Source organism: Phallusia mammillata, chromosome 4 (genome assembly GCF_965637545.1).
Source record: "Phallusia mammillata chromosome 4, kaPhaMamm4.hap1.1, whole genome shotgun sequence".
NCBI lineage: Eukaryota > Metazoa > Chordata > Ascidiacea > Phlebobranchia > Ascidiidae > Phallusia > Phallusia mammillata.
The window spans coordinates 4161664-4189194 of record NC_137255.1 but is presented as its reverse complement, the minus strand read 5'-3'; the positions used below and the strand labels follow the sequence as shown (position 1 = coordinate 4189194).

The window sequence follows — 27531 nt, the reverse complement described above, 5'->3', positions numbered from 1 at the left end:
GGTCGTGAGATGTTCATAATACTCAGATTTTGGTCGCGGTCAAGAAAGTTTGAGAACCACTGCTATAGGCAGGGTTGCCATCGACTTGAAACCAAAAATAAGGACAACCGAAAAATTAAATTTTTATGCGAAACGAAACAAACGTTTTTGAACAAATCTTTGCATTTATACGAGCCATGACATAATATTTGCAATATTTTGGCCAGAAACAATCAGTTTCAGCAACTCGTTGTTTGTAGAAAGTACTAAGTGCATCTCACAACAGGCCGGGTCTAGGTTCACTTCTACTTTTAGCAGGGATTTGACTACATTGTAATTGTTGAAAATAAGACAAAATAAGGACTGCAGTCAAAAATAAGGACATTTCTTAGAAATAAGGATAATGAACTTTTCTAAGACACAGCCCTTCAAAATAAGGACAAATCTTAGAAATAAGGACGGTATGGCAACCCTGGCTATAGGGGCATAACCGCTAATCGCTCAGTAATTGCAGGAAGTTTGACTTGCTGAAACTGAGCCGGCTTTCGACACAATGGTTGGTGCCGTATCATCGGTGATCGTGGATGGGTCGCAGACACCGGCCGTGAAACGGACGTCACTTTCCCGCGTATACTGTTCTTGCACTCGTCAACCTTGCCAGTGCAAAACGGGTCAAGCGCTAACACGTGTGTGTAAAAAACCACATTGCTCTCTGCGTCACAATAGGGAATTCGTAGGACAGGGTGGAAGCCGTTTGACGCGTGAAAACGAGCGGCGCGGTCACTGTGGCTTATTGCTACCACAAGGGGCGCCCCTGAGTCACCATTGACAGTTTTGTCTTGAGGTTTAGGTACACATTGCGGTTTGACATGATGATGTAGCATAGCGCTGCATTGTAGATGCTTCAAGAGAATTTGTTCCACAATTTTTTGCACTGAATTGGATTTAGATTGTTGAGCTTGCTTGTTTAGACTTTTTGATTCATTTCGTTTTTGTCGTTTTGTCCAATCTTGGGACATAATACGAATTGCTTCTTTGTACACTGCGGATCCAACTCCTTTGGAGGCATATTGAGGGTCGATTGAACAAAAAAAGCCGTTCCACATCGGCATTTTAGTGCTCCTCAACTTTGAAGTGATATTCTTGTGTTCCCATGCCTCATATCTAAAGCGTAAAACATAAAATTTACAATAATTGTTCGAAAAATTGTGGAACACAAAGTATTTGTTTTCATAACTGAAGAAAGTTTTGCGCTAACTCTGCGAGCTAAACTGTTTACCTAGCGCTGTATATTGAAATATTCACCTTTTAACACGTTCCAAGCCTTCTGGTGAAATCCTGCCTAGTCCATGTTTGTCGTAAGCTCTCCAGTAAGGCTCGTCACTCCCTATCGCCCATCCACATCCGTCGCTAGATGGCGGTACAAACAACACGCCACCCACCATTTTTTCCTCACCGCCCTCTACGACCTTGACCCCCAACAATATGCCCTCCCCACTTCCGACTGTGACGTCATAATTAGCGTCGAGGTAGGCGCGAAGGAAGGCGTCCCTCTTTAATGGGTCGGGTACCATGTATTTGTACAGCGGGTAGTGGCGGAAGGAATTGACGAAGCAATCGCGAACAGCATTCCAATCTTCACGTGAAGTTGTCATCTGAATTTTTGCCTCACTGTAAAACAAATTTGCTGTGTTCTGATTTGCAAAAATATTCAGACTTTAGGCAACAACTTACATAGGTAGTTTATATGTATTGCCCACAACAATGCGTCTTAAGAAACACGAAATTGCTCAACACGCACTAAAACTTTAGGTACACAATTCATGGTTTTAAAGATTCTTACGAGAAACAAACTAGTTAAAATAACTTATTTGTATAGAACATGACGTTTCTACAGCAACTTGTGTTATTCTCAAATGGAACAGTTGATTTAATTACTATCACAAACAAAACTTACCAAGCAACAGACATTTCATCTGAAATATTGTTTTCGTGTTCAGGAATACAGATTTTTGCCTTAAGTACCTGAATATAAATGCATCACTGAAAAATCAACTATACCATGCTGTACCAAAGACAAATAGCACAATCGCCTAAGCATGACTAGACACTGCGCTGTGCAATCTCGAACTGAAATTTTATAGTCCTTCGCGCCGCTTTATAAGAAAAAGGCATTAGCCGGAGAAAGCAAACAATTCCTTAGCCTTGAACAGAAACTAAACTTATAATACAAACAGTGTTAATTTAGCTAGCTTTGTACAAAAAATCAATACGACTAATTTGAATGTGGTTTTACCTCTTCCCAGACTAAATTCAAGGAACCAGTTTTAAAGGTGTGCCAAATATAATCAATCGTTTTAAAATGTTTTTCCAGCAGGCAGCAACCAACTCCCTAAAATTCTGAAAATTAAAGGCAAGGTACTGGGAATTAAATCAATGTTACTTTCTCTTTCCTGTTCCCTTTCCATTTATCAACCAAAAGAGGGAAAATTTTCGCTGTAAATAATTTTATTTCAAGAGAGTGTAAATTGAGTCTTTATGGCTATTGACCGCGACCCGTGATGTGAATATTTGGGAACAATTCAATTGTTGCGTGAAAGAGATTGATTGTTGTTAACTATGACGAATAAGTGTCACATGTTGTAACACTGCTTGCTGGTTGGTCAAAAGCATTTTGCCTTTGTGTTGTATGAATGGCGCCATGTTTGTTCTTAGTTTGATGCCATAGGCTTTAATTAACGACTTCTTGGCGTTTTTCCAACTGACCAGCCAAAGACCTGATAGCGTTTGTTGCACAGCAAAGTTTGTTAACTGGTTTAAAAGCTGCAAAATGGATCTATAAGAAAATGCTGCAAAGTAAGTTCTAGTTTTGTTGTTTTTGCTTCATTTTTGTAACTTAATGGAGGCAAAATAGATAACTAACTAAACTAAGACGTTAGGGAAAGTTCAATGGCTAAAGTTTGTTACCTTGTTGCTGACTTTGTAGATTTTGTTATAAAACCAGTTCTATTGTACGCCATTGCCAGTGTAGAACTTGCTATCAATGTCCCAACAACCGTTGTTGTATGAAACAATTTTACTTGATTTTGCCTGGTCAGTTGGCTATAACAAGGGAAAATTCGTTGTTTTCGCTGCCTAAGGAACAAGGTGATAACTGATAACTGTTGCGTTATTGTTTTGGCAATTACCCTCATGTGTGTGTCACTGATACCAACTAAAGCAGCTTATACATATCGTTAGATATGTCCCATTGCAGAATAACAACATGTCACATAAAACTGTGTTAGTAAGATAAAAAACAAGTTTCAGTAAATTATCAAAACATTTTTGTACATGCGTTACCATTTAGACAACTTTTTTTGCATTGGCACACTATATGCTCAGACCTGTTCACACATTTGATGATAAAAATGACGGCCTAAATGGACGTAAAAATAGCATACCACTGATGGTGGCAGCATTTTCCAAAACGTTGGAACAATAAAGTATATTGCTTTTTACGTCTATTTGGGCCGTTATTTTTATCATCATTAATTTTTTGGCCTGCTTCATGCATTTATTATAGTGTAAACCTGGATCTAAACGCCACACTTTGTCAGTCCAAATACGACCTTGCAATACCGCGTTTTAGGAAGTTTACCAAGCGTTTGTCCTTGACTGGTGTCGGATGTGTGTGGGCGTTTATTGGCCCCTGTTTGAGAATCTCATTCCGTGCGTGGTTTCGTGCTGCTATGTCCATACCCTTTTGTGTGTTGCAGCCTCGCTAAATTCGGTGACTCATTTGGTTTGTCAATGTGCTGAAATATTTGGCCATGAAATGTGCGAAAACAGACCTATCAATTTCAATGTTTACCAACGTTATGCAACTATGCGGGGTACAAAAATACTTGAGGTGTTTATTTAGCGCTAGTACTATGCCAACACCGCTGAGCAATTTCTGTGTTTGCCCAATAGATTATGCGTTGTACCACCTGGTGGCTGGTTTTTGTTTTTCACGTCATATAACAGCCAGGCAGAAGTTTGGCCGAATGGTCCAGCGCGCCTGATATATACAGTAATAAAAAACTTTGATCGGTATTCGTTATCATCGGGAGCGTCCTGCGTTCGAAGCCTGCAAATAACAGAAGAAAAAACTATTGGCCAGCTGAATAGGCTTACTGCTGAATCTGCTTGAATTGCGATATAAGCTGTTTTTGCGTAAGAAATTATAAGTTTTATACTTGGTAGCTAATTTGTCTTAAACCTATAAACCTCATTTAAATTTTGATTCTCAAACACAATTGCAATTCACATGGACATCCTGCGTGATTAACTTCACTTGCTACCAATCACTATTGTATTCCTTTGCATTGGTGGGATGGATTAGGCCTACTTTAAGTTGTTTTGTATAACTAGATGTACGAAATCATTTGCCCTTGAAAGTTCCTGACTTAAACAGTTATATGAGTAATATCAAAGCTTTGCGTGGGGGTTTGTCGAGCCGAATTCGGGTGGAAATTCGCGCCAAAATTATAGTTTGCTTTGTGAATGCTGCGTGCCGGTAAACGTTGAGATAATCCGATGACTCACGATTTCACAATGTTTAGAATTGCGGTTGAAAATTGACTGAAATAGGCGCCATGGTGTCCTATTTGCCAAATACCAATAGGTGGTACATACAGCATTAGTCCTTATATTAGGCAAATTTTGTAAAAACACTGGCCGTCAAGGCTATTGGAGTGGAGATGAGATTTTTTAGCACAATAATAAAATCAACTTATCAATTTCATTGAAAACTTTTAAACTTAGTTATTGTCGATAATTTCCAAACTTTTTAATGTTGAGATGTGTTGAGTTTATTTCGCCCGGTGAAAGAAAACATAGCAACACAATTGCACTAAAACAATCACCAAATCGGAAAAAGATGCGCAACGTTAAAACGTTATGGAGCCAAAAACAGCGGAGGGTGGATCATGACCAAACGCGTCGCAGCTACACCGCTTGAACTCACACCACCCTCCTCTAGAGAAAAGACAAACAAAATAATGTATTGCTGGACCTTTGTACCATAAGTGTATGTTGACTTACCACACATTGTCATGTTTGCTATATCGGCGATGATCTTGATGGGGCAAAGTATGGTGGGAATATACCCAAAGACATAAAGAGATGTGATAGGAATGACATATCTGTCTGCAACTTATAAATTACTTTCTATTGATTTGCATTCTATGGCATTAATTTGTCTTGCTAGGTAAAATACCAACAAAACTCATGGATGCATCCCGTCCAAGCTCGTTGGTCCAATAATATTAGCATTACTTTTGGAGTTATTGCGTGAGCGTCTGAAAAATCAAAACAGATTTGAAAACCTTTTCAAAATTATTGTCTCATGAGAAGTACCGAATTTTCCGCACGATTGGTTTGCCTTTCTAGTAACAGCATTTACCGTAGTTATTGTCTATTTTCTCCACTAAATCGACAAAGCCAAGGATTTGCCGACCTTAGTTCTTGACTACTATCTTTGTCCTCAATTCCAAGAAACGTTTATTAACCCGCCTCTGTGGGGGGTTTGACTGACAAAAACAATTAACGCCTCAATAGTTTTGAAAATTTTTGGTAATGACTAAATACAGTTCATCATTTAATGACTTGATACTTTTACATTGATACTGTGACACTGAGCCGACATCCTTTTGGTTCCTACCCAGTTGCTTGGCCACTGTGAGCCAGTTTCCTCTGTGGTTTATGCCCAGTTGCGTCATCGAACAGAATAAGCATGGCTTTGTAGCCTGTTACTCCCAACAAACTGGAATACCGTTGGATGGCTACACCAGCCAACATGGCTTATCTCTCGTCACCAGCTGCACTGATGAGACCTTAGAGGTCTAAACAGTGTGTACATCGTTTACTGGCTTGATGCTTTTGCATGTACAGCCCGTGGTCTTATCAAACAAGAATCACATATATGATGAAAGCCACTAGCTATGCTTTATGGTTTCGTGTTAAAACTTCCCACATGGGTATAGCGTATGTTTGCCTGTGTCACGTTGAATACACAAAGCAAACAGCTCAACTGTATTGTTTGCTGCCATGCCCATTGTGGTGCTGGAGTCCAGGCTAGCAAAACGAATTTGATGCCATATAATCAGTGTATACGAATACGATTATGATTTCAAAAGTGTCCGAAACATCTAGGAAGTAATGTTTAATTTAAATTGCGTGATGTGAATGAAATCTATCATAAACTTCGCATGTTTATAAACCTTTATATTGATTTTTCATTTACCTTTGTTTGATGTGCACAAGAGGAAACCAAACTGTTTTGCGACTAGGAACGGTATAAGTCACCAGGCATCACTTGGTGAAGCGGCTGCACACAAGTGTACAGCATTCTGGTTGTTTTGTATCACTATGGTGCTTCCACATTGGGTTGATACTCTGTAATAGGCAATGGCACCCTAATATCAAGTGCATAACTCAATGTTTTGGGAGACTTGGTAACAAATCGCTAATAGATTGGGTTCTGATGTTTGCTGGCGCCTTTCTGTACACTGTTAATGGCACAGTTGTTTCGTTACCCTTTTAATTTTCTTTCAAAGTGGTATTGACGTCAGCCTGATTTTTGATGTTGTGGTGTATAACTCGCTCTAGCATATGTTGAGTAAAATCAACCACTTTAAAATCGTATCAAAATCTTCTAATATTCATTACACCATCAAATAATTTTGTCTGCGTTGTATATTCGGTGAAACGACGCCATAACGGAGAAGCAATAAAAAATCCAACATATTAAACAACGAAAAATAAACATAGCTATAAGTTAGCACAGCTCGAGTGGTTTTGTATCCGTTGAAAAAGCAATTTCAGGCGGTGAAACACACTTTGTTTTCCCGCAAAAACTGTCTTTACACTGATTAACCTTGCCAGTGCAGAACGGATCAAGCGCTAATACGTGGGTGTAGAAAACCACATTGCCTTGTACGTCACAGTAGGGAATTCGCAGAATAGGATTGAAACCGTTTGACGCATGAAAACCTGCAGCGCGGTCGCTGTGGCTGATTGCTACCACAAGAGGAGCACTGGAGTTGTCATCCTCAGGTTTGGCAAGGCTATTTTGGTTTGACTTGTAGTTATAGCAGTTAGGCGTAACTCGGTGATGGAGAAGTGCATTGTAGTGCAGATTTTTAAGAGACAGGCTTCGGATGAATTTTCGTACCAAAGTTGCGTCGTTGTCCAAGTTGGGTTTATCCATTTGGCCAAGCGAACTTTGTTTGATCAGTTTTTTGTCCTTGTTGACTTGAGGTCGGGCTATGGCTGTTGCGCGTCGTTTGGCCCAGTCTTGAGACATAATACGAATTGCTTCTTTGTACACTGCTGTTCCTACACCTTTGGATGCGTATTGAGGGTCGATTGAACAGAATAAGCCATTCCACATAGGAATACGACTTTGACCCAGCTTTGTGCAGATGTGGTCGTTTTCCCATGCTTCATATCTACAATTAAAAGAAACAGATTTGTTTGCTATTGTATCTTACAACTTTTTCATGCCAAAGTTACTAACATAACGAAATCAGTTTTTAAAGGTTTTTTGGAATTCCTGTCATTATGAATGTGTTCTTTTAATTTGTGGACGCTCATGGTTACTTAACTTATGCCTAGGAGGGAAATTAAATTAGTAATCACCTTTTTACACGCTCCAGGCCTTCTGGTGAAATCCTGCCTAGTCCATGTTTGTCGTAAGCTCTCCAGTAAGGCTCGTCACTTCCGATCGCCCATCCACATCCGTCGCTAGATGGCGGTACAAACAACACGCCACCCACCATTTTTTCCATACAACCTTCCACAACTTTGACTCCCAACAAAATCCCCTCCCCACTACCGACTGTGACGTCATAATTGGCGTCGAGGTAGGCGCGAAGGAAGGCGTCCCTCTTTAGTGGGTCCAGTACCATGTATTTGTAAAGCGGGTAGTGACGGAAAGAATTGACGAAGCAATCGCGAACAGCTTTCCAATCTTCACGAGAAGTTGTCATTTGAATTTTCGGTGAACTAGAAAATATTTAACAATTGTCAAAGGACTGCAGTATGCATTAATGTAATCGCAGATAGAAATTTGTTGAACAACAGTGCAAAAGTTTTTGCAAATTAGTAGTACATTGACCTTTATATTGCAATAACAAAACTCTATTGAAGCAAATTACCTTGTTTTGTCCATATTGTACTCTTCGTTGTAGCTTTAACGAGCTTTCACAAGCAATGTTATAACTCCTATTTCAGTACAAGCTGAAAAGATAACACACAGCGTTACATACATGAAAAATAAGATTATATTCAACAGCATTCACAATTCAGCAAAACCTATTGCTTTCTATCTTGCATCTTGTCGCCACGTGAAGTGAATTGCAGAGGCCCGGCACGCTATTTAAATAGCAAAACACACTTTAACATGTAGAGAGAGAAAGAAAAAAGGCAAAGCGTGTTGCGTTAAGGCCGCGACTGATTTCCGTCGTACTATACCATATGTATTGCTTCAACGACGCTTGCTTACGTCTTCTCAACACACGTGTTCCTTGTATTAAATTTGCACATTGCCCTAAGACCGTATCTTGTTCAGTAAAAGCAAATTTAAAGATATTAACGGAATCACTTTTTAGGACATTGCAACATCAGTTACATCGTAATATCCTTATTAAGCAAAGTCTGCATGATTTAATATACCTCTGATATCGATGTCTGTGTTAATTATGTTTGTTGTCTTGTCTTTCCTTGCCTAAAAGCGTGAGTGAGCAACCAAAAGTTAAAGTTCAACTAATTTTATCGTTGTTCAAGGTTAGCTATATCGTGTGCAAAATAGGAGAAAATGCCTTCCCCGAATAATAAACGTACAAGTTTGAAGAGTGCATACTAAAGGGCGTTTTAGCGTCACTGGGGTAGAGGGAGAATCGTGACAAAACAATACTTTACCAATTGTTATGAAAAACAACCATGTTGATTTCTTCGATGGCCCTTTGGTTCGACATCAGGCAAACATATGGAACCTAGACCCTGGGTTGTCCGTTTTGTTTGTGCTGTATCAAATCACGCAGTTGGTTACGTTTTGAAATAGTAGCGTACAGTTTCAAAATCAGTCCTATTTTTGTGCCTTAAGACATGGGTGTGCGTTGATTAAATATAGACATATTTGGTATGCAGCAAAGTAAAATCACATTGTGTTATATAAAGGTACCGCGATACAACTACGGTACAACTACCCGCGATACAACTACGGTAATTATATTTGGCCCCACAGTGACAAAGGTTGCACACCCCTGCTTTATCAAATTGTCTTGATTGTATTAACTTTTAGTTTCTAGTTTTTCAGTGCTTACAATTAAAATTTAAACCAAATTATGACAATTATCGTGCTATAATGTCATCTATGTCGCGCATTTAATCAAGTTGTATTGAGAACTTCAATTTGAAAGTCACCACAATAATTTAAATGATATAAATTTGGACGCTATCATCATAGTTTCTAACTTCAAGCAATTAAAAAGTACCAACGAAACTGCACAGTCATGTTAAAAGTCAAACTTACAAAAGCAGTTGCCCCGAATGGGCCTTATAAACCAACATGCTTTTGCCCCGCCTGTTAAGGATAGGAAGTTTCGGAAAGTTTTGAACTAATGACGTCAGAACTTTCAGTAGGCGTCATAACGTTTTGACGTCACCTATAAAGATCTAATCCTTTTTCAGTTGCTTTTCAATGTACTGTTTTACAAATATGCAAGAAGCTACTATTCATACTGTGATCGTAGGCAATCGGAATTTGGGCAAAAATTAACCGACTTTTATGACTTTGACTGGGGGATTGCAAGACGTAAAAAAGACAACACACTTAAACCAGAAAGTAAAATGTTACGTAGGCCTGAATTGGTTCACATGATATTATAGGTGAAATACTGGCTATCGTGCAAAACACCTAATAGAGGCTCAAGGGACAGAAAGATTTACGACACTTTACGCTATAATTGCGTTCGAAATGACCAGACAATTTCGGCTTTCCATCTATTTATGTTCGCTTCTGTTCCCCCTACACGAAACCAAAGGATGTTTTGACTCAGTTTGTTGAACTCTGTTGTGTCACGTAGTTCAGTGGGAAACAACTTAAATTTTCTATTTAAAAACACGATCTGATTTTTATAAGTGAAGTTGTCACTCGACTGTAAACGTTCATTATTACGTTCCTTTCTTGGCGACGCAACCACGTGATTCACTGTTTTCAATTGCAAAAAAATTGCATTTGCCCTTACAAAAGCTGGGGTATAGTGTGCATTTAATATAAAAAGCTGACATTAAATCTGTTCAGGCTTAAGACTATGACTTGATTTCTGATTTAGGTTGAAGTCACATTGTGAGTATATGTACACTTAATTTCTCTTTGAAAAATAGCTGTTACGTCGAAAATGTGCACCATGTACTTACATGAATTTATGGGTAGAGTTCCCTAATAAAAACGTGATCACATAGCTTTCATGTCACATCAAACGGCATCAACACCACATGAAGAACGTTCAATACGCCTCCACATTTTAAAGACGCACGTTTTAACGTCAGCTCTGTATACAGTTTCATATCACCAACTTTACAGGCCTGAATGTTGGTGTTCGAATGTTAAAATTGTGGTGACAAATAGCAGCCTCGGCGTATTGAGTTTCTACATGTATATATCTGTTGCGTTTTGTCGACTAAAAATCCCTAAATTGAAAATCGGATCATATTGATGTTATTTTTATTTTATATAACCGCAAGTTTGTCACTTATAAGTTGACATTTACAAATGCTATGTGCTTTACTATATTTTACGATACCCATAAACGCAAAAACTTGGTCATATAATTGCAGTTACGCACTAATGACATTGCGTTACTCTATCTTTTTCTAAGGCCATGTTTGTGTATGTTTTCCAAATGCTTGATTCAATGCTTTATACGGAAACCGTCTTTGTCTGCCTTTGACGACGCCAAAAAATCCAAAAAAGTCTGTTACCAAACGCGTAATTACAGTTGGCAGCAATTATTGTTGCTTGAAGGCAGCAACCGCTTTGGCAAAAGTTCAAGAAGTTTAATAGTCATTAGGATACAGAAATGGCAATATTGCGTTGGGAAGTATGACACTTCAATTAAACGCCCACTCCCAAAAGTTCAAAATAGAATACAACGTTTACATATGACGTTCCAAAGTTTACTTCTGGAAGTTTAAGTATTTAGAATTTTTTTTTGGAATTCAAAAATGTCAAAACTGACCTAAATCTGGGACTTCAATAACCACTTAAAATGAGTGAATTCGTAGAAATGTAAAAGTCCTGTGAATTCAAATTCATGATACATCGATTTTTCTGAAGCTTAAAAAACGAATTAACTTGGACGTTTGCATTTCTGATGTGTGATTTCGGGTACAAAGCAAGTTTCTTAGGGCAAATAATTCACAGTTTTAAATATTCTGAACTAGAAAATATTATCCGACATACGTATGGAATTTTGTTGATGGTGTTTTCCACTGAGATACCAGCTTGTATTTTGCTTATGAAACTGAGATACCAGCTTGTATTTTGCTTATTTTTTCTAGCATACATTCATTGCGTGTTCAAAAACATATTCTAATATGGATTGTACATGGGGTATTTGTTAACGTAGCGTTTTATCACAAACCGTTGCCTTTGGTGCAAGACTTTGCGACTAAAATTAAAAATGGGATTTGCATTTTTTCAAACTATTGCATCATTCTCACTTCGTGCAATAAACAAAACATTATGCATCTTACCTCAGTTGTTGATTTTAAAATAAAAACTATTACCGGATAAATTCACTGAAATCGAAAAACCTTGGATGAGAAAACACGTTTCCAATCCAGCATCTAATTTTGTTCTTCGTAAACGTGTTTCAAAAACGTCAACTTTTTTCACCGAACCGACGCCTCACCTCGGGGTCAAACACCCTTTTGGTGTAATGACACGCAATTTTGACGTCATCACTTACCGGTTCCGCTTGCATGCGTGCGGATGTTTTGCTAGGAATCAATGTTTGCATAAACATTAGCAACATTTACTGCGAAGAACATGTTGTTAGTTTGGAATTTGTTTCATGTTTTCCAGAAAATGGGCGGTAATTTGGCGGATGCCACACCCACTTCCGAAAACCTGTGGAAATTAATTTGTTTTTGTATGCTAATAATGCGTTCTACGAAACCCAGTCTACTTAATAAAGTTTGTTGATTTTGGCGATATGTTCAATTCTGTCGCATTTTTACACCATTTTTGCGCAAAATATCGGCTAAAGTGCTATGCTATTGTTTATGTCAACACTTTTCAAGCATGTCAAATACGTTAATATTGAACATTTTAGGGGATTAGTTTTCCGTGTGTATTAAGTAAGGCGGAATGTTACTCACTATGCCCTCATACGTTTGTGGGTTCGAATCCCGCCTACGCCCCATGTGTTGTCCTGAGAATCCTAAGCGGCTTATTATGAGTAATTGCATTCAGGTGCAAATCCATATAGCCAAAAAAGAAAGAAAGAGGATTTTAAGGTCTGTCTACTTCTCTACTGAAGTGGGCACCCACGCATAGTTTAAACGTATGAGAATTTATATATCGAGGCAGTTTTATATCGTTGAATGTAAACAAATTCTACCGCGCGATTTCTTCAATAAGAGTGAAAGTGACGTGACTTAAAGCGGATTAAGGTTAATTGGATTGTTCTTCGAATTCAATGTATTTCAAATCTGATTCAAAAATCACCGCTTGTTAAACTTCTTTAAATACATATTTTCAAGCTGTAGGCCCTTTTTGGTTTATGTTTTGACAGCAGTTGGGCCACAGACTGGCCCTATTCAAATTTTGCAAACCTGGCATAAATAATTTTAATTTTTGTTTGGCTTCCAAAAAGCCTTTTAGCAGCGAAATTAGATGCCAGATGGTTGATGGCGCCATAAATTTAAAATACCCCTGCATTTACAAAAAAGTCACAGATTTTGATTGAAAAAGTACCATTTTTCTTTTTTATACATCTTAATCCAAGTTGAAGCAATGTTTCGGAGTGACGTCACTTTCCATCGCGTGGTTTGGTTTGTTTTTCTGAGTCGGTGTGAGTATTGTTTCCAAAATCAAGTTTTCTTTTAAGCTACATGGATGTTTCAGTGGAATGACATAAGCATATAGGAAATCTCACATTAAATTTCCGATAAAAATGCATTTTGACCAGTGACTTTCGGTTACAAAAAAGTAACTCTTATTTAGCTGTGCTACTTTACAGTGGAATTGACAATATTTTGAAAATGCGTACTAAGATGGGCAAAAGTCGTTAAAATGAACATATCATTGCATTAGATTGATTAGAACGTTTTTTGACAAGATATTTAAGGTTCAAAAGGTCGATTTTAAAACGTGAGTTTCTAAAAATAAATGCAACCTAAATGCATTTACATAACATTTAACAGTAAAAATGAGTAAATGCCGTTGCGTGCCAATATTTTGCGACTAGGAGATGTGTTACCTTCTGACGTGGCAACGAGTTTAAAAAACCTCAGTACTTGCTATGAATGGTTTGAAACCGTGGTGTATCATGCTACAGTTGGCTATTTTTGTCGTGATTGACACGCTTGGCATCGCGACCCAGTATGATCTTACGGTTAATTTTAACCCATTTGCCTGATATATCTCGTCGTGCTAGTTGACCTGCTGTACTTAGTTAAAGTTTTACGAACCGTTGGCCCGTTGCTCAATGCAGGATATTTTGCGCCTTTGATAAATGATTCTTGCGTACTTTGGCTCGGTTTCAACCTTTATATTTGTATCCCTTGCTTTGCTTTTAATAAACAAATGTATTTTTTGATTGTTTTTTGCTAAATCGAGCCATCCTGGTCAGCGTTTTGGCAACATGCGTGGATATAAGACTAAAAAAGCAGACAATATATGTTTTTCTGGGCAAACGGCAACACTTAATAACTACCATTTAACGCTAATTGTGTCTTCAAATACTTGAGGAACAAAAACACAGATTTGGTCCACAATTGAAATAAACACCGTTTAAATTAAGTGTCGATATATTTTTTTGGCAAAAAAGCTCAACATTTCATTCGTTGATTAATACTTTATTTTGGTTTACTTTTAAATTGAAAAGGTTGCAAAAAAAACTTTTTTCTAAACATCGAAAACAAATTTCAAACTTTAAAATTCCTAAAAGTTACTAAATTTCGTGCATTTATGTATGCACTTAAATTATAAAGACGATTATCTTCAAAACTTCGTGAACGAACAGCAAATTCTTTAAAATTTAGACAGAAAATTTCCATGAGATTGCGGAAAAATTTCTGGCCTACGTGTTTTTTGAACAGATTTTTGGCACAACTAAAATGAAAACTGCGTAAATTCCAGCAGCTATGTTTTCACAAATTTTGATAAAAAAATCCATAGATTTTGGATATGGTTCAATCGAAATTTTGTTCCGCCTAATTTTTGATTCACGCAGGTTGCAAACCTTTCCCGCGTTTGCGTCACAACACTACATTATGATGTAACTAACGAACTGGTTCCGCTTCGTGCACTTAGTTTTTTTAAATTCCTCTTTTCATGTACCCCTGCGAAAAAGATTTTTGGAAATATTTTTTCCCCTAAGATGGATTTACGCGGAAAACGGTTGAACAAAGTTTCATTTTTTTTAAAAAACCTTTAAAAGTTGTTCAGCAAACAATTAGGCTTTTATACGTGATTAGTATGGAATTAAAAAAAATCTTGCAAAAATGTCGTGACTGGTAATTTTTTTGCAGATGTTGCATTGAATGCATGCATCTGAAAACTGTGTGATAGTGCATGTTTCGTGAGGAATGTTTAATCTATTTGTTAATATTTTGTTGTATGGAATAGATTACTTTTCCATAATTCGGGTAGTGATGTAACTTAATTTCGAGGTTTTACGCTAAACATTTGTTCCTTAGGACTTTTGTAACAAGAGAATCTCTTTAAATGGAGCCACATTTAGATGCCATTTCATGTGAAAAACTTTTGACAATTCAGCATATATGTATTCCAAACAGAATATTTTGTATTTATATCAAAAGCTACAAAAATACCAATTTCCTTTTTCGCGCGATTGTTTTCAAAAGGATTACAATTCTGTGGAAAGCTTCGATACCAAAAACAGGCGGTACAACTATTTGCCATATTCCAAAATGAAACACTTATATTTATAACAAAAGCTTCAAAAATAACGCTTTCCTTTTTAGTTGTATTGTTTATAAAAGGCCAGAGCGAAAATGGATTTACACACATGACAAGTTGAAACTGTTCCAATCTATTTTACGATCAATATCTTTAAACCATTTTTAATGTTTAGAAATCCATTTTTGGTTTATAATTTAGTCAGACTATATTTGATCGTTTGTTGCTATTAATAAAAAAGTTAACTAGTCAGGCCACAAGCTATAAACGAAGGCTTAGTGTGGTCCAAGACCTCCAAACACCAACGCACGTATTTCTTTTCTATAAATAATTATCCTTAGAACCAGTCAGTTCAAACCAAAATTCTCTTTAGTTGTTGCTCTGCATGTCTATGACTAAAAAGCGAAACAAGCGCACATGTTGTTCTAAATGTTGAATTGTAGCAGTGTTTCGGTTATTTTTTTGTCTTCCTTGTCATATTATTACGCTTAATAAGCACTTTTATTTGAAACATGTCTATTTTTGCAACTCTGTGAAAAATATATTTACACTTTATAGACATTAAATGCATTGTTACCTTAAAAGTGTTTTGCAACGAAAATTAGTTTTAAAATGTCGTTTCACAAATGTAAAAATTGATTGTTCAAAAAATAACGGTATTGTAAATTATGATTTTAATTGTGATACAGGTTAAAAACTTTCTACAAATTCTTTACTTGCGGAATGCACTGTTTAATTTTAACCCCAAACGCCTCCTGGGACGCCTTACACCAAAAAAAAACGTGTCCACTGTTACGTAATAAACCGCAATCACCCCTATACCTTCTTGGTAGGAGGGTCGCGCTAGTTCTTTGTTACGTCACAATCGACTCGTCGCTTGTATGCTTACTTTCAATCTGAGTTCACTAGGCTGGTTTTCGTCAGGTCAAAACAAGTTGATACTAGCGGGACAATTCCTCGAATTCAAGACCACTACTGGGTCGTGATTCACCTAGAGTCGTTTGCACAGTGTGTGGGCCGAAGATCGACATCGCACGTCGTCGAATGGTTGTAAAGAAGGTCAGTTTGCGGCATCGCCTAACAAACGTTTTAAGCATGATTCACCCTGCAACGATTGTTTGTTTGCTACAGCTATAACATTGATTAGCGGAAATAGGCTTTGCAGCAATAGCCCTGGTGGTAATAATCCGCTCAGAAGTTTACTTTGATTCCCAAAAGCTAACTTGAAAATATTCCCAAAAACTAACTAGCTTGAAATGCCTTGGATATAAATGTGTAAAGCATTAGTTTTGACATGCCTTGACAAATCAAAACACGTTTATCTGATATATTGGTCCATTGTTTAATTAAAAACATAACTTCCAGAACTTGTGTACATAAAATACACCATGCAGACGTTTAAACTATCAATGTTGTCATCATCAGTGTAGGTTGTTAACTGTGCCTGAAACGGGGTATATTGTCAACCGTGCTTGTCCATGTTGTTTTTACAATGTCACGTTTTTACATAGACTGTTTTGTTGCAACAGTTTTGTGGGAATAGCTTGTCAAGAAAAATGTAAGATAAAGTTTGAAGGATTTAACGTTGAACAATATGGCTGTTAAGTAATTTGTCCTGACATTGAATCTCGCAAGAATCTCTTTATACATCGACATTTAAAAGGTTTACCCATCTAGCATTCCTTTTGTGAAAATCTTGGCAATTCTGAGTCTTTGCCCACATTTTTGCCACACACGAATCTAATTCAAATAGAAACAGTATTTGCCGAATAATGTAGTTTAAAAAGCCTTTTCTTTCCAACGTAGGCCCACCCGTCATATTTTTTTCTTTCAAACTTAATTTCCCCGAATTCTTTATTTCTTTTCAACTTTTAGTCCCTCCTGTTATGATTGTCTTTTCTCCATATTGGTGGTTGCTATAATACACCAGCGATTACAACCTACGGCCCGCTGGCCAGATTCGCCCAGGATTGATCTAAAGCCAGTGTTACGTCAAAGACGAGATTACACGTGTTAATTGTGCGCAAAGAGTTACCTTCTTTTGTTACTTGTGACGAAATATACAAGCATTGCTCGTAAGACGAGACTAACTATACAATTTAACAGTCGCATCACCAGATTTCAAACATGGAAAGATTTCAAATTGTAGAAAGACCATATCTTGACCAGCAGTGAAAACAGTTATAGATGTTACAACGCAAGAAATGTGCACTAAAAACTTTACCGAGCGTCTTACCGGTACAACAGTTTATTACACAATGAACTACTTATGTGTGAAGCAAGAATCTTAACGCACAAAAACGTATGCCCTTTTCACTAAGCATGGTATAGTTGTAAAGTGCCTACTTTGGTAAGAATGCACCCTTCACGGCGGCTAACTATACACGACCTTTAACCCACATTTAAGAGTCGCTTTTGATATCGCTTAGTTTCTTTAGCAGCATCTTGTGGAAAATTTGTCAAGAAACTTTTTTCGCTAGTTGGCGTTTGTATTTTGGGCGCCAATTGTTGTTGTATACGCCTGATTGTTTCCTCAGTTGACCATTTTAAACCTTTTCCGAGACTTGCTCTTTGGTAAAAGAGGTATTCCGAGCGAGGGCTTTTATGTTATGCCGCATTCAACGTAAAAATCATTTTCCACAAAAATGTAACTGATTTCTGTACGACTTGGTTTGGTGGTAAGCATTTCGTATTGATAAATGGTTTATTCTATTATTATTAAACCTACTTTGACACATTGATGCTATATCAGGGGTGGCCAGACCGGCTTCATGCTCGAGCCGCATATCACAAAACTTAGTTTTAAAAGAGTCGCAACACAAAAAATCAAAAACGAATTTATTCACTCACAATGAAGTGTACGCTCTATAAAATAATGATTATTGTTGTGTGGTGATACTGTGAGTCTAAATATTTTTGACTACAATGCACAAGCGAACACGCTTTTGTACAATAATATTTGTTTCGTTTTTCGGAACGTACCTTGGTTATTACAAACAGTCAGTCTATTGTTAATACGTGATAGAATGCATTGTTTTATAATCAGGTTAAACAACTGGGCAATATGGGGAATAAATGTGCAACATAAAGGAGACGCAATCAAAGGCTCAAAGAGCCGCAGTTTGGCCACCCCTTCTATATAGTATATACCCAAAACTTTGATTGTGCCTTTCTAATACGTATACGAGACTGCAGAACACTACAAACCTATGGCTAACGTAACATTTTTATACTTTGATTCACAGTTACTCATTTCACATGATGTAGTCAAGTGCAGAGTTACTTCATGGCCAATTCCAGTAAGTTTTGTGTCTTGTTCAAACTTAAACTATAAGCCGGAAAAATATCGCGTGACAATTTCCTATCTTCACACAATCCCAGTCTCTTTGTGATTCACCCGGGCAAGTAACAAATGCTTGAAAACCACCCCAAGGTCGTCACAAATACACGTTGTTAGTTTAAGCATGTTTTGTCATGCTTTTGACTTGTGACCTTAACTGTTTATTACCTCGCTTCGTGCTGAAGGCTAAATTCTGCCACATTTTCAGGTATTTGTACGAATTAAAAACTTAGGCTTCCAAGCGGCCACTTTTCACTCGTTATGTTTTGTGTATTTCAAATGCTTTATTTGTCTGTTAATGTTAGGTTAGTTATACAAACCTGCTGCATGCACACAGGGTGTGTATTGGTGTGTTGTGTACAACCGCACATTCTATAGATATTTTAGTTGGAATGTGGCAAGCTACAATTTCTGCCCTTATTGGTAAATATCGGTCTAAACTTACGGCATGCTTCCTCCGTAGGAGAGAGTACCATGCTGTATTGCATGTAATATAAGCGCAGGGACTTACTTCAAGGTACGACGGACGACGCTTCATGCAAATATTTTTATTTGACGAAAGCTTTTGGGTATTTTTTAACATGGAATATTTCCATACACCATTCTTGATACCTCCTCCGAAAAATGAACTTTTTTCCGAAGTGGTATACAGCCAACACAAATGGCTCAGTTTACAAATTTTTTACCAGCAATCTGTTAAGCTTTTGAGGTAAAAATCCTTTTGTTTGTGCGAACGCAGCGCGTTACGTCGTCTTCGGTGGCAAATGCGGTCAGTTATCGCCCGAAAACCAAATTTACGATGAATATTTGATACATTGGTTTAAACTGCTGGCTTATAATGGGCTTTCGTGGAATCCGATTATTCGCTCGCTGCAGTTGACAATACACAGCTGTACTAATACAACTTTAGCTACGTAAGGTTGAATTCCAAGGCCAGACGGTGTGGTGGATAATAATGAGAAATATACCTTTGCAAAAGCGATTAGTTTTAAGATTGTTTCCTCAATTGAAAATTTTGAACCTTTTCCGAGACTTGCTCTTTGGTAAAAGAGGTATTCCGAGCGAGGGCTTTTATGTTATGCCGCATTCAACGTAAAAATCTTTTTCCACAAAAATGTAACTGATTTCTGTACGACTTGGTTTGGTGGTAAGCATTTCGTATTGATAAATGGTTTATTCTATTATTATTAAACCTACTTTGACACATTGATGCTATATCAGGGGTGGCCAGACCGGCTTCATGCTCGAGCCGCATATCATGAAACTTAGTTTTAAAAGAGTCGCAACACAAAAAATCAAAAACGAATTTATTCACTCACAATGAAGTGTACGCTCTATAAAATAATGATTATTGTTGTGTGGTGATACTGTGAGTCTAAATATTTTTGACTACAATGCACAAGCGAACACGCTTTTGTACAATAATATTTGTTTCGTTTTTCGGAACGTACCTTGGTTATTACAAACAGTCAGTCTGTTGTTAATACGTGATAGAATGCATTGTTTTATAATCAGGTTAAACAACTGGGCAATACGGGGAACATATGTGCAACATAAAGGAGACGCAATCAAAGGCTCAAAGAGCCGCAGTTTGGCCACCCCTACTATATAGTATATACCCAAAACTTTGATTGTGCCTTTCTAAAATTCTATGTTTATGATACAGTACAAACCTATAACCTATGGCTAACGTAACAATTGTTTACTTTAATTTACAGATACACATTTCACATGATGTAGTCAAGTGCAGAGTTACTTCATGGTCAACTCCAGTAAGTTTTGTTTCTTGTTCAAACTTAACTATAAGCCAGAAAAAATATCGCGTGACAATTTCCTATCTTCTCACAACCTCACTGTCTTTGTGATTGACTCGGTCAAGTAACAAATGCTTGAAAACCACCCGAAGGTCGTCACAAATACACGTTGTTAGTTTAAACATGTTTTGTCATGCTTTTGACTGTTTATTACCTCGCTTCGTGCTGAAAATAAGGTTAGAATCTGCCACATTTTCAGGTATTTGTACGAATTAAAAACTTAGGCTTCCAAGCGGCTACTTTATACTCGTTATGTTATGTGTATTCCAAATGCTATATTTGTCTGTTAATGTTAGGTTAGTTGCACAAGCGTGCTACATGCACACCGGGTGTGTATTGGTGTGTTGTGTACAACGCACATTTAATTTCTGGTCTTATTTGGTAAAAATCGGTTTAAACTTACGGCATGTCATTATAAGCGCAGGGATTTACTTCACGGTACGACGGACGACGCTTCATTCAAATTTTTTATTCGACGAAAGCTTTTTGGTATTTTTTAGCATGGAATATACCCATGCACCATTCTTGATACCTCCTTTGAAAAATGAACTTTTTTTTCCGAATTCGTATACAGCCAACACAAATGGCTCGGTTTACAATTGGTGTTGAGATATTTTTTAAGCGGCAATCTGTAAAGCCTCTGATCCTTTTGTTTGTGTGAACGGAGCGCGTTACGTCGTCTTCGGTGGCAAATGCGGTCAGTTATCGCCCGAAAACCAAATTAATGATGAATATTTGATACATTGGTTTAAACTGCTGGCTTATAATGGGCTTTCGTAGAATCCGATTATTATTCACTCGCTGCTGCTGACAATACACAGCTGTACTAATACAAATTTAGCTACGTAAGAGGTCGAATTCCAAGGCCAGAAGACGTGGTGGATGATAATGAGAAAATGACGATTTCAAAAATGATTGGTTTTTCCTTGAAAACGGGACGTTACAAGTTTTTATCAACATAATGCAGCAAATAAAATCAATATAACCACACCAAGGACTCGTCTGGATTGAATTGTAATGAATTTTGGTTCTTTGCCAAAAATTGTTCTTTTACAAACCACTAATTTGCACGAGTGACATAGAACTGGGAAAAGTTACTGTTAAACTGATCAATCAAATTCAATTTTTGTAAAAAGGCTAAAGTGGCAACCAAAATAATTGTGGTTATCTAACACAATGACTTAAAACCGGACAATGACAATAATTCCAACCGGGCAGGCTTCGAAATGTAATGTTAGTGTCTGCTTCTATATTTGTTACCAATTCAGTCCAAATTCTTGCAAGTCATTATACCCAAGCCCTCTGCGACCAATCATGCACGACAACCGGGCTCTTAGCGAACCGTGGTGTGTCAAGAGCCCGCCCACCCAGTAAGCGAAAAAATGACAACAACCCCCTTTACAATTAATCGTGTCGCGCGGGGATCGGGTTCCCTCGTCGCGCGGGGATCGGGTTAGCGGCTGCTTTGAAAAGGTATCAAGCCTTAATGTGAGGAGCGGAGGTTGTTTACGGAGCTCGGCCCTTCGCGTGAGCTTTGTCACATCCCACTTTCAATAGCCGGAATTTGTGAAGTTTGTTGTTGTAAGCTGTCGTGCGATTCGGAGATAATTACCCGAATAAACCCGTGCCCAAAGAATTTACCATCCATCAAACGGCTTTTCCGTCACGGTTTCTAAACGTCTATGGCGTTTGAAATTAACTTGATGACTAATGGTACACATATTAATTCTGATATATTGGGTTGTAGTTTTTAGCCATCTATATTCGTAGCTTCTGTTTGTAGAAACACAACCAAATTTATCACTTCGGCTATTGGCAAAATTGATTGGTATCCTATAACAACCGTGCCGTCTTGAAACAAGAAACAATCAAATTGTTTCTACGACGACCAAATAAAACAAATGCATTTTTTTGCGTATACTGGCTTAGGTACATAAACAAAAGAAATCGTATTGGGCTAAAAGCTGACACATGATCACGATTTAAAAGACTTTAAAACTCGAGTTCAGCCGGAATAAATAGTTTTTGTTGACCATAAAGCAATTTCATAACGTAATAAAAGTAAGATTTATGTTCATTTTTGTCGAAAAAACAAATTTCCTTTGTTACTGCGCCAATAGCCGTAAAGGCGAACCCACGGGGCAGACGTTGCGGCTGGCGAAAGTTGAATAGAGGCCGTTACGCTAAAAACGGCAACGGGTTCAGGTTACCCAACAAAACAACTTGCTCAATAAAGTCTACCGGTTAGGCTGTGAAAACACAACATTTAACTAAGTGTGTATTGCTAAAAGCAGTTAGGATTAGGAGTGGACCTAATATGTTGAGATGGGTTTGAATTTGGTCGTCTAATGCGGTGGTTTCCAACCTTTGTCGACGAATTCCTCTCTTAACAATTCAAAACATTTTTATTCCTCCTTAATAACATACACAGTAGATGCTAAAGTTTAGTTTAGCAGCTAAACTATACAAAGATCATTTAAAATTAGATATTTTATCAAATTTACAGGTTGCATTGCCAGAGATGTACTGACTGTGTGCTAATCAACGTGTTCAAATTGAAGTAAATTCCTGATGTTCTAAAATTCCTTACCGGCTGGGAACCACTGCTTTAACGCATCATTAAAAACAAAGATCAAAAAGTGCCATCATATGGCCAAGCTTTAAGTCTCTCGGGTCACAATAGTAATAGCTAATTTGATGTGTTTAAACCTAAAAACTTGCTCTTTGCAACAGGACATGCAATAACGTAAACAAATCTAACGTTTACTGCGCTAAAAATCAAAATAAAACGAATAATAAATTACAAGCAATAATATACTGCATTATAAAACATGACACAATAATACAGTAAAGCAGTGCAAACGAGAAAAACAAACAAATCTACAGTAAAAATATTATCGAAAATTGCGAAGAAAAGTGTGAAACTAGGGTTTGTACAGCGTAAAAAAATCCAAACATAACGACAAATTTTATTTTCTATCAGTCACTGATATTTCCAAACCAAAGTAGAATATTATTTTCCAAACAATTCCCAGTAATGTCAGCTAAATAGCCATATTTTCATGCCTCTTGGGCCGTTTTAGCTATTAAGCCTCGAATAACAATTATTGTTTTGATCCCCATAGCAAGGTTTGTGGATTTCATTGATTCCCCATACCGGTTCAGATTCATGAATTTTACACTATAACAGGGGTTGGTATTTCATCAGCAGGCCACAAAAGACCATTTATGTCGGTCGGTTTTTCAGCTTCGACATATAAGGCCTGTTTTACATTCGCGTCTCGGCCTGTCCGAAACGGATCAAGGGTAAGAACGTGTGCGTAAAACAAGGGGCTATCTTGGTCGTCGCAAAATGGCAACTTCACCACTGGCTGAAAGCCGTTTGTGGAATGGAAATTTGACGCGCGATTGCTGTGTGTTATCGCAACGACAAGTGGGGCATTGTGGGACAGCGCCAAGTTACGCGGTTCCTTTGCCTTTAAAGGTGCAACACGAGTTTTCTGTAAGCCAGTTTGCTGTACTTGTCGCGTTGACAAACTTCTGAAAATTCTTCCAAACATACAGTCGTGCAAACCAGGCTCAGGGGCCGAATTTCGTCGGGTGTCATACCTTTGTTGCTTTCTTGCTCTTTCAATCAAATTTACCGGCGTTTTGAAGCTTTTTGTTGAGTTTTCACTGGCCTTTTTGGCCTGTCGCGTTGCCCAATACTCGGCCATGATTCGAATTGTTTTTTGATACACTGTACTTCCTATACCCTTGGACGCGTATTCACGAGTAACTGCTACGAACAAGCCGTTCCACATTGGCACACGGATAGAGGAAAGCTTTGTACCGATCATCTTGTTCTCCCAAGCCTCGTATCTGTTAAAGCAGGCGAAAAAACATTAGTAGATGTAGTTGAATATATATAGTGAAGCACGTTTCATTTTGTAGATTTACGAATTTCGACCAAGTCGTTTTTTCAAGTTAATGTTTGGTTGATTTGTAACATTTTGTTGTTACGTTATTTCTTAACTTTTCTCAAGATACCATCAATAGTCTGTAGCATAATTGCCGTTGCGAATTGCTTACATTCAGTTAATATTTGCTGTAAGCTAAAACTGCCAGTTGCAACACCCACATCGCTTACCGACGCACAAACATTTTAACTGCTTTAAATAATTTTACAAATCTTATATTCTAGCGCAGCTGTCGGTAAACTTTAAACGTAGCACTGCGTTTGGTTTTTGATCATATCATAAAATCATGTTTTGTTTATGCTTAGAAAGGTATTTTGTTTAGTATTTGAAGCCGCAAAAAAACGGCTTGAAAAAGCCCCAATTAGGCGACCCATGGTCCAAAGGTATACCTCAGCAAAGAATTGTGCCATACTAAAGTACGCTACTCGCGATATCTAACGAAGTTTGCTTATGTGACATTGCGAAGTTTTGCTTCTGTGACAACCTTACCTTTTAACACGCTCCAAGCCTTCTGGTGAAATCCTGCCTAGTCCATGTTTGTCGTAAGCTCTCCAGTAAGGCTCGTCACTCCCGATCGCCCATCCACATCCGTCGCTAGATGGCGGTACACATATCAATCCCCCTATAATTTTTCTTTCTCCGTCGTCAACTGTCAGTTTCATCAAAATCCCCTCCCCACTTCCGACTGTGACGTCATAATTAGCGTCAAGGTAGGCGTGAAGAAAGGCGTCCCTCTTTAATGGATCGGGTACCATGTATTTGTAAAGCGGGTAATGGCGAAAAGAATTGACGAAGCAATCGCGAACAATCTCCCAATCCTCTCTGGACGTTGTTATCTCGATAATCGGTTTTCTGCATAAAACGAAAATGATTTCGTCTAATGAATGAAAAATTGGTAAATTTAGGTAAAGGTACAAAATGATTTGAAAAACTTACATGCACACCGACCATATTTATGAAATTACTGCGTCAAGTATATTCGCAAGTATAGCCGTTTCAAATTGTTCGGATTAGGGGGATCTGTGGGTGAACCGCTTGGTCAATGAGGGGTCAAACTTTGGGATGATTACCTTCGGAATACTAACTATCATGTGTGAATATAAAAATATTGCACTTTTTCGTGGCCAAATGGTTGGAACAAATCAGCGTTACACATAAAAAGACGGACAAAATGAATATGTGTCTCTTTGAAGAAAGGGGGCCAATAATAACTGGTCATGTAGCTGGTAATGCTAGCGATATTATACAGGTCTGTTAAGAATATTTTTTTTTTGAAAGGGCCAAACCTCTGAGCATTAGGGCGCGATAATTATGTTGTGAAATCTAAAATACCGTTTATTTTCATAGCAATAAACTAAAAAATTACAACATAATGAAGTATATGGTCAAAAGGGCGGAATACGAAAAATGATTAACTATAACGAATAATAACTTAAAAATAATAACTTATGTGTCCGCGGTGGCACAGTTCCGGCGAAAAACTGGGTTCACCGGTTGCCATAGGTTCGAATCATTTGATTTGTGCCACTTAATAGCATTTTTCTTCTTGGTTAGGATACTTTACAAGGCCACGTTTTATGTATTTATTTTATCTAAAGTAGTTATTAGATAACGCCATTTTACCAATGCCAATAATGGCAAAACGTAACCAAAAAATTCGTGACAAACACCAGAAAAATTTGCAAGCGCTTTTTCCGCATATGTCAATCGAACGTTGTTTTCGAGCTCTAACGTTTTTCCTGGAATGGAGGGTTGAACTTTTACTCAAGACCCACCCCTCTCCACTGACTATGTTTTGTTAGCTTTGCCAAAACCGTGACTGCTGACTCACTGCGCTAAAAGGGGTAATTTTTTGAGGACAACAAACTTTTCCGGTTGATATTCGTAAAATTGTAAGTTTACTTCGGAAATGGTATTTAATACAAAGGATGGCTTCAAGGAGCAAAAGCGCAAAAAATTACGTTTGCGTTGTGATGTGACGTGCTTGCGTGTAATTCATTTTTCTTTGTTTATCGTGCACTGTACTAGTCGCATTTTTTAACCCTGACGAAGGCGACCTGTATAGGACGTCAAAACGTCGGTAAAACTACAATTGCCAAAAGAGCTCTAAAAAATTGATATTATGCTTACTACCAACAGCTTATAACTACTCTGCATCGCCGCATTTATTAAACATGAATTCGAAAGCCGTTTGCTACTCAAAATTTTAAAAATTGCTTTTCACAACTTCAAGTAATTTTGACAAGCCAATTTTACCAACAAATATTGAAAAAGGCCAATGTACATATTAAAAACGCTGCTGTTATTGCGTGTTCTTATAGACCAGGGGTGTGCAACCTGCGGCCCGCCGGCCAAATGCGGCCCTTTATTAAAGGTTGTGTGGCCCGCAGAGACGTTTGGATTTCAAATGTACTGGCAAATGAGTCCAACTATTACATATTTTTGAGCAGATTAATGCGTCAGATGCTATTTTGCTGCGATCTGGCAATTTGTGGCTAGAATCAAATGCGAATTTTACTTGTAGTTAAACATATTTGGTATGCAACTAAGAAAAATCACCTTGTGTTATACACAGGTGCGGCCCGCGATCTAATTTTGGCAATTGTATTTGGCCCCACAGTAACAAAGGTTGCACACCCCTGTTATAGACGGTTTAACGCGCACATTATGAACCAACGGTGCCTGCGGCCACACACTATACATTGTGTGTATTTGCTAGATACTTCGTAAATTAGTCTGAATGGACATTTTTGATCTAAACAGACACAGGACAGTTTTATTTCAGGTTAGTCAATGTATGCGAAAGCTTCTCGCCCCATTTTTACAGCGGTTAGTAAATAAGAACCTGCGATTCGGCTGGCAACAAGGAATTGCGCCCCCGACCTAAATTTGATTGACACGATATGCCTATGAATTTATTGATCATAAACGGATCCTAATTAAATAAGCAAATGTTTTGTCTTATGCGCCAAATCACTTTAAAAAAATAGTTTCCTCCAAAAAAGCTAAATTCATTACAGAGTACAAAAAGCGCTCAACAGCAATACCATTTAATGATAAAAAGAAAAAGATAACAAACTTACAAATTTTCCATAATACCCTGGGTCGCATCAGTTGATTGAAGCAATAAACGATTGTTACAATAAACACTTACAAGTACCTGTTAAAAATTTGACATTTAGACGATATAGTTAAACTTGTTAGTGATAAACAAGTGATTTAGATTTCATAAAAAGTGCGACATTTCAGTATTGGCTGCGC

At 37.7% G+C, this 27531-nt stretch overlaps 4 protein-coding genes across 5 annotated transcripts in view; 1 reads left to right on the top strand and 3 right to left on the bottom strand.

Moving 5' to 3' along the window:
- Nucleotides 1-257: 257 nt before the first annotated feature.
- Nucleotides 258-1643, bottom strand: LOC145222520 (uncharacterized). The gene is made up of 2 exons (XM_080088653.1): nucleotides 1285-1643; nucleotides 258-1143 (listed from the first exon to the last, which is right to left on the bottom strand). The coding sequence occupies exons 1-2, from the start codon at nucleotides 1632-1634 to the stop codon at nucleotides 456-458; spliced, it is 1038 nt and encodes a 345-aa protein (XP_079944779.1). The 5' UTR covers nucleotides 1635-1643; the 3' UTR covers nucleotides 258-455.
- A 1028-nt stretch (nucleotides 1644-2671) lies between these two features.
- LOC145223329 (uncharacterized) overlaps nucleotides 2672-27531 on the top strand; it is a 40374-nt gene continuing 15514 nt past the window's right edge. Inside the window, exons 1-3 of one of the 2 annotated variants that reach the window (XM_080089750.1) lie at nucleotides 2764-2835; nucleotides 18403-18456; nucleotides 20216-20269. The gene's annotated coding sequence lies outside the window, so the exon portion shown is untranslated. Of the gene's footprint in view, nucleotides 2836-18402; nucleotides 18457-20215; nucleotides 20270-27531 lie in introns of both variants that reach the window. The other variant, XM_080089752.1, reaches the window with a different exon arrangement.
- LOC145223336 (uncharacterized) lies at nucleotides 6728-8009 on the bottom strand. The gene is made up of 2 exons (XM_080089761.1): nucleotides 7645-8009; nucleotides 6728-7454 (listed from the first exon to the last, which is right to left on the bottom strand). Exons 1-2 carry the CDS (start codon nucleotides 7992-7994, stop codon nucleotides 6782-6784), a joined length of 1023 nt encoding a protein of 340 aa, XP_079945887.1. The 5' UTR covers nucleotides 7995-8009; the 3' UTR covers nucleotides 6728-6781.
- Nucleotides 23004-27437, bottom strand: LOC145223327 (uncharacterized). Its single transcript, XM_080089748.1, has 3 exons — nucleotides 27354-27437; nucleotides 24760-25122; nucleotides 23004-24172 (listed from the first exon to the last, which is right to left on the bottom strand). Exons 1-3 carry the CDS (start codon nucleotides 27362-27364, stop codon nucleotides 23488-23490), a joined length of 1059 nt encoding a protein of 352 aa, XP_079945874.1. The 5' UTR covers nucleotides 27365-27437; the 3' UTR covers nucleotides 23004-23487.

What these genes read in the sequence shown, in the direction of transcription:
- LOC145223327 (XM_080089748.1), bottom strand. An exon ending in GGCTTGGAGCGTGTTAAAAG is followed by an intron (nt 24,173 to 24,759) that starts GTAAGGTTGTCA and finishes CTGCTTTAACAG; the next exon opens with ATACGAGGCTTGGGAGAACA.
- LOC145223336 (XM_080089761.1), bottom strand. Translation starts at nt 7,994, where the DNA reads ATGACAACTTCTCGTGAAGATTGGAAAGCTGTTCGCGATTGCTTCGTC. An exon ending in GGCCTGGAGCGTGTAAAAAG is followed by an intron (nt 7,455 to 7,644) that starts GTGATTACTAAT and finishes TTTTAATTGTAG; the next exon opens with ATATGAAGCATGGGAAAACG.
- LOC145222520 (XM_080088653.1), bottom strand. Translation starts at nt 1,634, where the DNA reads ATGACAACTTCACGTGAAGATTGGAATGCTGTTCGCGATTGCTTCGTC. An exon ending in GGCTTGGAACGTGTTAAAAG is followed by an intron (nt 1,144 to 1,284) that starts GTGAATATTTCA and finishes TTTACGCTTTAG; the next exon opens with ATATGAGGCATGGGAACACA.